General features: G+C 41.1%; 1 protein-coding gene across 1 annotated transcript; it reads left to right on the forward strand.

The window, feature by feature from the left end:
• Nucleotides 1-1546: 1546 nt before the first annotated feature.
• CLDN34 (claudin 34) lies at nucleotides 1547-2476 on the forward strand. The gene has a single exon (XM_035029615.1). The coding sequence runs from the start codon at nucleotides 1742-1744 to the stop codon at nucleotides 2474-2476; it is 735 nt and encodes a 244-aa protein (XP_034885506.1). The 5' UTR covers nucleotides 1547-1741.
• The last annotated feature ends 10521 nt before the right edge of the window (nucleotides 2477-12997 follow it).

Below are 12997 nucleotides of genomic sequence, written 5' to 3' on the forward strand. Positions count from 1 at the left end.
ATAATTCATCCTCCATTGCTTCATAACTTTAATGAAGCCTTTCTTACTGTTTTTATCTAAAAAATCATGACAGAAATACCTTAAAAGGCTTGAACAGCCAGACATCATTTAAAAAAAATTTTTTTTTAAGATTTTATTTATTCATTTGAGACACAGAGATACAGAGAGAGAGAGAGAGAGAACGCATGAGCAGGGAGAGAGGCAGAGGGAAAGAGAGAGAAGCAGGCTCCTCGCTGAGCCGGGAGCCCGATGCGGGGCTCGATCCCAGGACCCTGGGATCATGACCTGATCCGAAGGCAGACGCTCAACCATCTGAGCCACCCAGGAGCCCCAGCCAGACATCATTTAAAAAATCACAATCCAGGGCGCCTGGGTGGCTCAGTTGGTTGAGCGACTGCCTTCGGCTCAGGTCATGATCCTGGAGTCCCTGGATCGAGTCCTGCATCGGGCTCCCTGCTCGGCAGGGAGTCTGCTTCTCCCTCTGACCCTCCCCCCTCTCATGTGCTCTCTCTCGTTCTCTCTCTCTCAAATAAATAAATAAAATCTTTAAAAAAAAAAAATCACAATCCAAGGTCAGAAACAGTGTTGAGTGAAAGAAGCCAGTCACAGAGAAATGCCTACTGCATGATCCCTGTTTTGAAAAACAGGCAGAATTGAATAAAGATGCTTGGGGGTTCATGCTAAGGTGAAAAAATATGATAAAGACAAATAAGGAAGTGATAATGTCATATATCTTAAACCAAGTGGTGTATATGTGGTTATTTGCCCTGTGATAATTCATTGAGCTGTACACTTAGATTTTGTGTGCTATATGATTCTTCACAATACAAATAGTTTTAAAAACTCATAATCCCTCCAACCCAGTTAAAAATATCTCCTACTAACTTAGCATACAGAGTTCCAGTTCTACTTCTATCCATGATTATATGTACTGTTTTGTAACTTACTGTTTGTACTTGACATATTGGGGACATCTTCCTTTGGTTACATTATGTTTTAATGGTAATTAGAATGGATGTAATCAAAAAGGTGAAACATATCAACTGTTGGAAAAGAGATAGAGAAACCGGAACCTTCATGCAGTGCTGGTGGGAATGCAAAATGGTGGAGCCACTAGGGAAATGGTTTAGCACTTTCTAAAAAGTTCAGCAACACTTACCATATGCCCCACTAGTCCCACTCTAGATATCTACACAAGAGAAAGGAGAACGTATGCCCATACAAAATATTACATAGAAATGTTTAGAGCAGCACTATTCATAATAGCCCAAACTTGGAACCAATCCCAATGTCCAAAAACTTAAACTGTGGCCTATCCCTCCAATTGAATAGGACCCAGCAATGAAAAGGAACAGACTATTCATACATGGCAGGACATGGATGAAACTTAAAACATTATGCAAGTGAGCAGAGCCAAACACAAAATATTACCCCTTGCTCGATTCCAGCCATATATTGAACGTTAGCACATAGCTCCATTGCACGGATATAACATAACTTATTTAACCAAGCTCAATTGTTGGACTTGTGTCCCATTTTTCAGTATTACGAACAGGGCCATGATGACCACTTCATGACTATACACTTGTGGCCGATCGTAATTATTTCTTTGGACGAATGCCCCAAAATGGAACTGCCTGTTTGAAAGTCGGCACCTTTTAAGGCTTTTGATGAATAGTGCCAAAGGTCCTTCACAAAGTGTGCTCGCTCTGTGCTCCCACCAGCAGAATGTGAACGTCCCATGTCTCCATTCCCAAATATAGCTCTGCGTACCCACGGGGGTTGCTCCCAGCCCAAGGGCCCCACCGTCACGGTGCTCTGTGTTTGTTTGCAGTTCCCTGGGTGCGCGGCCGCCATGCTTCTGTTCATCAATAGCGCTAACTGCCAAGTGGCAGGTTTTGCTATCGCCACGGTTGGATGGATCCTCACCACCACCTCCATGGGCTTCGTGGAGTGGAGAGTGTGGCACATGGACAACACCTCTCTCTCTCCCTCTGGCCCGGTCTGTGTGGGAATGTGGAAAGTCTGCATTTACCACCATATCAGCAACTATAACAGAACCAAATTGTGTCGCCATTTCAGCTACCGTGATACTTACCTCCCTCTTGATATTCGTGTTTCTCAAAATCTCCTGCTGGTCGCCAGCATTCTAGGCCTTTTGGGGAGAGCCTCCACCATCTTTGCACTTAGAAATGTGTACATGGGAGTTCGTCAGGGGAATGCCACCTTCAATCCATCTGTTGCTTCAGGAATTCTGAACCTGGCTGCTGGCATCTGTATCTCAATCGCTGTGGTCTGGAATTACCACTCCGTGGTGAATGAAGAGGGTATTACCTTCCCGCCATCTCTCGCTATACCCTTCAAGCCAGATACTCAGGAGACTGGCAGTGCCTTTCTGGTGGCCTGTCTGGCTGCCTTCATGATGATGTTAAGTGCGTTACTTTTCCTCGCTTACAAACTCCCCACGGTGAACTAAGTTCACCCTCAAACTTCAGAGATGTAAAAGTCCTGGTTGCGTTGGCTTTGCGAATCCAGCTTGACCAAGGGTTTATGAGAAGTATTAGTAGGATGTTCTATGAAATATTTCCAAAGATTCAAGACCATGGCAAAGATAGCTTTGGGCAGAAGGTGGCCAACTATTTCCTTCCTTTACCTTCTGTGTCTTTGTTTCATTGATTCACCAGTTCATTGATTGAATTGAGGAAATTTCATTTAAAAAAAAAATCTTCCTCACCTGCCAGTTGGTCTTATTGGATCTGTATTTTAATTATTGTTCAATAAATAATCAATACTATAAACCTAGTGTGTGGAAATGAGATTTTTCTGTGATTCTTACATTTCCTCTTAAACTTCTGCTAAAAACAACCAACGTTATTTCTTGTGGTATGGTGATAACATCGCTCTATCATATAAAATTCTCCAAAATATGCAGAAGTAGAATAATAGGAGGAATCACCCCACACTCATTATCACACTCAACAATTATCAAGATTCTGTCATATTAGCTTTATAGCTCCTTGCTTTTAGTCTGTTTTTTTCCAAAGGGACATCATCATGTCCCTTCATCCTTATATATTTCAATATTACTTTCTAAAAAATGTGGACATTTCTTTGCATGACCATATTATACCTAAAAAAATTTAACAATTATTCCTTGTTATCAAATACATATCAGAATTTTTAAATGCCTCAAAAATAATTCTACGATTTTATCTTTTCCACACAAGATGCCCACTCTGTCTCTTAAACTAAAGTACTTCCCTTATCACACCCCCTCTGCCTTTTTTTCTTTTTGAAGATTTAATTTTTAATCTGTACACCCAACGTGGGGCTCAAACTCACAACCCCAAGATCAAGAGTCTCATGTTCCACCTACTGAACCAGCCAGGCACCCCTGCCTTTTGTTTTTTTTCTTCTTAATAATTTTGATTTGCTGAAGAAAGTGGGTCGATTTTCCTACCATTAAACTTGTTACATCTCGAGGCTTCATTAGATTCTAGGTCAGCTCTTTGTGGAAGAGTATTTCAAAGGCAATGCCCTGTACTGATACTGAGTACATTATAACAGGTGGCATATGGTAATTTACCTCTTTAGTGATGCTAAGATTGATGCCTAGATCCAGAGGGGAAAACTCAACCCCTCTTGTAAATTTCATCAGCCTTCAACCTTTTGATGGTCCTTGTGCAAATCAATTATTGCACTAAGGATTACAAGTGGTGACTTTCTAATGTGAACATTCTTGTCAGATTTATTAGCTGGGATGCTCTTGTAAAGAAGAACTTTCCCTCATCAAGTATGGCCACTTGGGTTCTCTAAAATGCAGCTCATACACAAAAGACAAGGTAAATGCTTCATTTTTTTTCCCTTTAATTATTAAATTTCTAGAGGAAGGAGGAAGAATGCATTAATTATCTTGGTGTTGACCTATGTATTTTTTAAATTGTTTTCACTATCAGTTTTCATTTTTGTCTTTTTTCTTTTTTGAGTATCAAGAACTCATGAGATTGTTTTCATGTTTTGGTTTTTTTAAAAAGATTTTATTTATTTATTTGACAGAGAGAGACACGGCGAGAGAGGGAACACAAGCAGGGGGAGTGGGAGAGGGAGAAGCAGGCTCTCCGCGGAGCAGGGAGCCCGATGTGGGGCTCGATCCCAGGACCCTGGGACCATGACCTGAGCCGAAGGCAGACGCTTAACGACTCCACTCAGGTGCCCAAGGACTCCTTTTTCTTAACCACATTGTCATTATCACACCAAGAAAAGTGAATAATTTCCTAATGTAATCAAATACGTAGCCCATATTCAGATTTCCCTAATTGTCTCATCAATGTTTTTAATGGTAACTTTGTGGCTACCTATGTATTCAAAGTGTTTCCCTCAGCTGCATTCATTATTCCTTTTATGATCAGACTGGCTCATCTTTGGCAATGGAGCCACACGGACGTGTGGCCTTTGACGTGTCTCTATCAGGATTATTTTAAGATCAAAAAAAAAAAAAACTTTATTCCAGACAATCATAACCTATTTACCTCAAACAACTCTACTTTATCAATAAAATTCATTATATTAAAATGATTTTCCTAAAGAACAAAATAGAGAGAAGGACATATCAGTAATAGAGTTAACAACTGTATGCATCAAATGTTAGATGTTGAAATTAAAGTATATTTATTTACTCTGTGTCTAATTACTTTTAATACCAGTATTCTTAACCTCGTGGAAATTCTCCACAGAATAATTCCCATACACACAAAATTTTGTACCGATTCACAGATCTCTTGAAACCTATTCATGGATCTCACTTTCAAAAGAAATGACAGTTTCTTTTTTTTTTTTTTAAAGATTTTATTTATTTATTTGAGACAGAGAGAATGAGAAAGAGAGAGCACATGAGAGGGGGGAGGGTCAGAGGGAGAAGCAGACTCCCTGCCGAGCAGGGAGCCCGATGCGGGACTCGATCCAGGGACTCCAGGATCATGACCTGAGCCGAAGGCAGTCGCTTAACCAACTGAGCCACCCAGGCGCCCAATAAATGACAGTTTCTATAAATTGATTTATTGTTTTATGGACATGCTGGAAACTCTCCCTTCTCATAATGTTCAGTTTATTTTTAAAACAAATTAACTTTACCAGCTAAAAACCTACCTACAATATTAATGAGTACAGATATACCCTGCTTAAAATCATTTTATCAAACATTTTTCAGTGATGGTTCCTATGTTTAAAGTTTAAGAAAAAAAGCGTTTTTTTAATCTGCACCCAACGTGGGGCTTGAACTCATGGCCCCAAGATCAAGAGTCACATGCTTTACTGGCCGAGCCAGGCAGGTGCCCCAAAAAATAAAAGCATTTTTTTAAAAGATTTTATTTATTTATTTGAGAGAGTGAGAATGAGAGAGAGTACATGAGAGGGGGGAGGGTCAGAGGGAGAAGCAGGCTCCTCGCTGAGCAGGGAGCCCGATGTGGGACTCGATCCCGGGACTCCAGGATCATGACCTGAGCCGAAGGCAGTCGCTTAACCAACTGAGCCACCCAGGCGCCCTAAAAGCATTTTTTAAAAAGGTTTATTTATTTTAGAGAGAGAGCACACAAGCAGGGGGAGGGGCGGAGGGGCAGGGAGAGGGAGAAAATTTTAAGCAGACTCCCCACTGAGCCCAGAGCCCAGTGCAGGGCTCAATGCAGGGCTCGATCCCACAACCCTGAGATCGTGACCCAAGCAAAAACCAAGAATCTGATGCTCAACCAACTGAGCCATCCAGGCGCTCTAGAAAAAAAGCCTTTTTAATAAACTCAAATCATTACTGAAACCATTGTCCTTTTTTTTTTTTTCAAGAAACATGACTACAAAAACATGTCAATATTTCAAAGGGAAGAATTTTTCTGCAGAGACACTATCCAGGAGCAAAGCAAATTCTTTTTTTTTTTTTTAAGATTTGTTTATTTTAGAGAGTGAGCGTGCATGAGTGGGGGGAGGGGCACAGGGAGAGGGAGAAAATCTCAAGCAGATTCCCTGCTGAGCCTGTAGTCTGACGTGGGGCTCGATCCCTGGATCCCGAGATCATGACCTGAGCCGAAATCAAGAGTCAGCCGCCCAACCGACTGAGCCACCCAGGCGGCCCCAGGAGCAAAGCAAATTCTAAACGCAGTAAGATCATGGCACTATCGTAGTTGCGAGGATTTTGAGACATTAGCCTGTTGATAATGTGCATGCCCGCAATCTATGTGCATGCCTGTTTGAACTTTTTCCCCCTCTGAGAGCTTGCCGTCGTTTTGATGAAGGTTGCTGAAGTCCATGGACATGGTATTGTTTTCATCTCGACTCTTTCAGCATGTTTTCCAGTATGTTTGAAAAAAACCCAAAAAACCTCTAAGTCTTTCCCCAGAGCACGTAGCTCTTTTATGGCCCATGCCTGTTTGGATGATGCTGGAATACTTTCGTAAAAACACTGGATTCCTGACTACGTGTTTTGCTTGAAAAATCTTCTTTTTGCATTCAGCATTTTTTTCGTGTTCTTTATGCTCCATTCTATGTCTTAGTGGATTTTTTTCGTAATTTTCCAATTCTCTGAGATTTACATTATATACTGGCAAGGTTTTGCCCGTTGAAAACCTGTATTGTGACAGTGTGCTCAGTACATATCCCTCTTCCTGGAATCCAGAGTTGCTCCATTTAATGAAACTCTTCACTAGCTGATTCTCTATCCCCATCAATTGAGGGATACTTCCCATGACTCATGGTCAATCATGATTCCTGCGGCCTGCACAGCAGTCATGATGGTGGTTCCCATCCCATTTTTGTTGTTAAAAATACTTTAACATTTTAATAACAATTTAGTATAGTTCACATACCATAAAAAACCACATGTACGAGTGGTTTTTAGTATATTCACGTAACTGTACAGCCAGCAGCACTGACCTGATTACAGAACATTTCATCGCTCCAAGAAGAAACTCCACCAGCAGTCCTCATTAGTCTTTGAGGCTTTTCTGTGCCTCAACAAGATGACCTAGGTGCATCATGTACATTTCAGGCCCAAGACCTTGAACTAGCATGCCATTCCTTCAGTGAGCCCAAGACATGGAGATGGTATTTAGAAATGACCAATTTAGACACTGGTGGTGCTCATTCTTTGTCTTTGTATCTAGGTATTTTAGTGGACGGGACTAGGATATGTGAATTTTTAAGAGGAAAAAATTGTAAAACTTTTTTCAATTCAAACTTACAGAATCTTTAGCTGCAATATGATATTACATTTCTTTCTCCCAGATTGAAAACCCACCAATATTTTTTTTTAAGATCTATTTATTTATTTTAGAGAGAGAGAGCATGCCCGTGAATCAGGGTGGGGGGCGGGGCAGAGAGAGAGAAGAGAAGCAGACTCCCCCTGAGCATGGAGCCTGATGAAGGGCTTGATCTCACGACCCTGAGATGGTGACCTGAGCTGAAATCAGGAGTCAAACACTTGGGGCGCCTAGGTGGCTCAGTCATTAAGCATCTGCCTTCGGCTCAGGTCGTGATTCCAGGGTCCTGGGATCGAGCCCCGCATCGGGCTCCCTGCTCCACGGGAAGCCTGCTTCTCCCTCTCCCACTCCCCCTGCTTATGTTCCTTCTCTCGCTGTGTGTCTCTGTCAAATAAATAAAATCTTAAAAAAAAAAAAAGTCAAACACTTAACTGACGGAGCCACCCAGGCGCCCCCCAAACCCAACAATATTAACATATTTATTCTGTGAGATATAAAAATTTTTAAATATTACTGATATCACTATTAGCCATAAGACTACTGAATAAAGCTTAAGGTTTCTTTTAAGCCCTGTTTGTCTCTAAAATGCATTGTATTAGGTGTATATAGTCAAAATACAGCATTGTGAAATTTGTTGATATAATGATGGTTATATCACCAAGTCAGTAAGCAATGCGGTTTATTCATTTCATCTTGTTTTCTATCTTTACTTTTGTGTTTTTGACATAGTTTTATTTTTTGAATATGTGAAATACTTATTTTCAAGTCAAAGTTACTAAACCAGATTTAGTCTCAATAAACGTCTGTTCCTATCCTCATTCTATTCTTTCCCATCTTAGATAACTTTTTTTAAGATTTATTTATTTATTTAACAGAGAGAACGAGAGAGCACAAGCAGGGGGAGTGGGAGAGGGAGAAGCAGGCTCCCCGCGGAGCAGGGAGCCCGATGCGGGGCTCGATCCCAGGACCCTGAGATCATGGCCTGAGCCGAAGGCAGACGCTTAACCGACTGAGCCACTCAGGCACCACCCCCGTCTTAGACAACTTTTAAATTTTTGGTTAATTTTCCAATATTTTCTTTTGCAAATATGGATGTTGTATATTCATATTCCATCTTTTTCAAACTGCAACCATAGTATATATATTATTTGGTGTGTATATATATACCTGTCTTTTTCACTTGACAAGAAATTCCTGCAGATCACTTTATCAGCCTACAGAGGTCTTGCCCACTGTGTTAGGGCTGCATAGTATTCCCTTGTGTGGCTGCTCCCGAGTCTATTCAGCCGGTTAGGTGTCTCTGCATGTGTATATGTATTATACCTTTGTGCATACCTCTTTTTGTATTTTTGCCAGCGTATCTTTAAGATAGATTCCTAGGACTCCGGGAGCACAGGGTCAGTACACACAGGATGATACACTTTGCGTTCCCGCGAGCAATCTATGAAAATGCCTGCTTCCTTGTGGCCTTGTCCAAAAAAAAAAAAAAAAAAATACTCTGTAAAACTTTTGAATTTTTCTTCCGTATGATAGGTGAGAAATGGTATCTCCATATCGTTTCCAATGTATATTTCTCGTTAGTGAGGATGAGCATTTTATCAAATGTCTTAAGGCTATTTTTCATTTCTTCAGTGATCTGTCAGTCAGTTATCTGCAGCTGTGTAATCAGTTCTCCCGAAGCTTCATGGCTTCAGGCAACACACATTTATTATCTTCCAGCTTCTATGAATCAGTGGTTTGGGAACAACCTAGCTGGATCCTCTGCTTCACAGTCTTTCACAAAAGCTGCAACCAAAATGCCAACCAGGCCATTGCTGTCCCTGGAAGGCTCCAGTGGGGAAGCCACCTCGTGGTTCACTTACTTTGTTGTTGGCAGGATTCATTTCATTGGCTCCTCGTAAGCTATTGGCCTTAGTCTTCAGTTCCTTGCCAGGTGGGCCTCTCAGTAGAGCGTCTCAAAGCATGGCAGCTGACTTCATCAGAGCAAGGAAGGGAGAGAGCAGCAGAGAGCGCCAGCAGGATGGAAGTCATGGGTTTTTGTTCAGGTTAATCACGGAAGTCACAATCCCATCACTTTTGCCATTTTCGGTGCATTAGAAGCAAGTTGCTGGGTCCAGCTCACGGTCAAGGGGAGAAGATCAAGGGCACTAATATGACGAAGGTGGGGATCCTTGGAGTCCATGTCACAGATGCCTACCACTAACCTACTCATATTTCTAGCCCATTCTTCTACTGAGTTTGTCGATATTCTTGACGTTTAGGAGATCTTAATATAGTAGGTATATTTGCCCTTTGCCCTCTGCGCCTTCACTTACAAATACCTTTCTTAATCCTTTCTTAATTTTTATTTTCGAACTTCGCTTACTGCATTTTTTGTTATGCAAATGGTTTTGGTAACGTTTATATATTGTCTAATTATCAATCTTTTATGCTTCTGGTATTTTGAGTCATAATTTAGGCATATTTTTTCCACCCCCCTGTTCAAAAGGCATGTGTTTATTTTTTCCCTAATACTTCATTTTTACTGTATTCATTTAGACTTTATCCTGACATACACTGTGAGATATTGGGCCAAATTTACCTTTTAAAAATGATTCTCCTTTTGTACCATACTACTTAATTAAAAAAACAAAAACAAAACAACAAAAACCCTGGGACACCTGGGTGGCTCAGTCCATTAAGCATCTGCCTTCCGCTCAGGTCATGATCCCGAGGTCCTGGGATCGAGCCCCGCATCGGGCCCCTGATCAGCAGGGAGCCTGCTTCTCCCTGTGCTCTCTCTGTCAAATAAATAAATAACATCTTTAAAAAAAAAACAAACCTAGTATCTTTTCTACACTGATTTGAGATGCTGTCTTTTTTTCATATAGTAAATTCCACAGATATTGGATCCATTTATGGACGTTCTATTTGACTTCTTTAGAGTATTTGTGTATTGATGTGCCAATACTATACTGTTTTAAATTTTAAAGTCCTATTTTAAAACAAAATATTATGGGGAGCCTGGCTGCCTCAGTCGGAAGAGCATGTGACTCTTGATCTTTGGGTCATGAGTTTGAGCCCCACATTGGGTGTAGAGATTACTTAAATAAATAAATTTTAAAAATGCTATGCTATATGATATGCTTCTTTGCTCCCCATCCTTAGAATTTCTTAGCTGTTTCTGCTTATTTTTCAATATGAATTTCATAATCATCTTGTGTTACTCCAGACTGAAAAAAAAATGTTAGTATTTTTATTAGGATCATGCTAAGTTTATAGGTTAACTTAGGAATAATTTACATATTTATAATATTAAGTCTCCTTATTCAAGAACATGGTATGGATCTTTCCCTCTGTTCAATCCTACTTTTGTTTTTTGAGGAATGTTTAAGGTAGTTTTTTTTTGCATTGGGTTGTTTCCAGAATGAGGCAAATATGAAAAAGGTACTATTCACATTTGCATTTAGATTTATGAATGAATGCATTTTTATTTCTCTTGGATAGATATCTTGGAGTAGGATTGCTGGGAGGTATGCTTAGACTTTCAACCCATATTTACTTTTTCCATTCAGGCCTTAGGTTGTGTGTGTGGGTTATAGGGGTCATAAATATTTCTTCTCTTTTGGTGATATTAATACAACAGTTAAGATTTGGTTTTTTTAATTTTGTATTACGGGACACCCGAGTGGCACAGTCAGTTAGGCGTCCGACTCTTGATTTCAGCTCAGGTCATGATCTCAGGGTCGTGAGATCGAGCCCGGCGTCAGGCTCTGCACTCAGCGTGGAGTCAGCTTGGGACTTTCTCTCCCTCTCTCTCTCTGTCCCCAGCCCTGCACTCACGCACGCTCTCTCTCTCTCTCGAATAAATAAATAAATCTTTAAAATCAATAAATCAATAAATCACTGCTCCGAGGACCCCACCCAGTAGGTATGCCCTTCATGGACTGTGGAATGCCTTTTTCTCCCAAACTTCGTATGTGGCCCAGTCAGCTCCCAGGGTAACTTCTAAGCCCTCCTAACACCCTATCTGATATATTCCAAAATCCTGCTTGAGGCCAGCTGAGGAGAGAGACAACTCCAGCTCATTCACTCACTGATGAATTCCTTCCCCAAACATTCACTGGGTATTTCTCACATGAGAGGAGCCGCCAAAACATTTAACCAAGAACTTTAAGGATCTAGTGCGAACAAAGCATGCACCTTCTACTCGTGCATCTTGATTGCTCACACTTTTCACAAGGCTCTTCAAATGTTTAAATGGCCTCAGTGAAACTAAATAAATGACTAAAAAAATAAGGTATTAATGGTTAAAAATTAGACATACTCACTTTAATCTGGAGCGACAGACTGAGTGAGGGTCATACTGAGTTCACCAGAGAGAATTCAAAGGACTAGCATGGAATGTCCTTCTTTTTAAAGAATATTTATTTAAGTCTTTGAGAGCATAAGGTTCGAAAATTTTTTCCCACTGTGACATAAGTCTATCAGCTATTTAAATACATGTTCCCAAAACACTGCCTGTGGACCCAAGTGGGCTGGGTGCTCTGTTAGAATGTTAAACAGTCACTTTGCCCTTAGGCTTTGTATCATGATTTGTGGGTGACGGATTCTTCTTCTCTGATGGGGGTTTTGTAAAATTTTAATGGCATTCCTTAGTAAATCTCCTTTCTGTGCTGACCACTATTTGCATAATGCCCTTAGCTCTCAAGCATTGGGAACTAGGAGGAAATAACACCCTTTTGCATTTAGTTAAAGAGTTCCTGGCTTTCCTCCCAAGTCTTTGAAAGGCGCGGGATGGCAATTCTGAGTCCCATTCAGACCTTCAGGGCTGGCCTTGGACTGAGTCCCATGTATTCTCCATGCAACCACAAGAATGGCTTGTAAAATGGTTCCTAGCTAAACATCATGTTTCCCCCAATGAAATCTCTCCCTTTAATAGGTCTAATTAAGGCCAACTTTACATATAGGGGATTTGAAAGTGGATTTGTGTAATTTAAGTGGATCAAAACCATGGGTTTCTTGGAAAATGGAAGCTTGTAGAAGATATGCTTATGAGGAAGCGTTGCCCGAATGCACTTCTCTCCCAGAAGAGAGATGGTGACCATGGAGAGAGTGGCTCAACTGCCATCTGTTGGTCACAGAGGCAAGTGACTGAGTTGGCTTTGGTGGAAATTAAGTGGTGACCCTCTGCTGCCTTCAGTCTCAACAGAGAGCAAGTCGATGAGTCATAAAGACTTTAGATACAAAAGACGAGGGGATCACCAAGGCAGGGTCTGCCTTGAGGGAGAAGGGTAAAAGAAGAAAAGGAAAAAAATGTGTTTCGAGACCTTCTGAAGTACCTTTTGGAAAGAATATTTTTTACAGGAATAAGCAAAGAGAATGTATCCTGTGTATTTCCAGTTGGTGCTGGAGGATGCTGTAAGGGCTGGTGATATTTCTTTCATTCTTTCTCATAGAGATCCTTCCAAGGTAGCCAGGAGCCAGAGAGATGCCATATGGCACTTGGGCTGGAGACGAAATCAAAAGTGCCGGAACATTCGTTGTTGAGACCCCAGGAAATAAGGAGTCCACATAAGGGTAACAGCACTCCCAGTCTGAGGGAGGAAGGGTGGCCCAGGTTAGTGCTGACAATTCCTTCATCCTCCCCAGCCTTCCCCTCAGTCCCACCTCGGACTCTGAGGAAACACCAGGAGGTGATAGTTGTCATAATGCCCAATATATTGATGTTTCATAGTTCATGGATTGCTTTCACCTTTCTCTTTCTGGCAGCCCTG

This window comes from Mirounga leonina, unplaced genomic scaffold (assembly GCF_011800145.1).
Source record: "Mirounga leonina isolate KUSES-001 unplaced genomic scaffold, KU_Mleo_1.0 Mir_268, whole genome shotgun sequence".
Lineage (NCBI taxonomy): Eukaryota > Metazoa > Chordata > Mammalia > Carnivora > Phocidae > Mirounga > Mirounga leonina.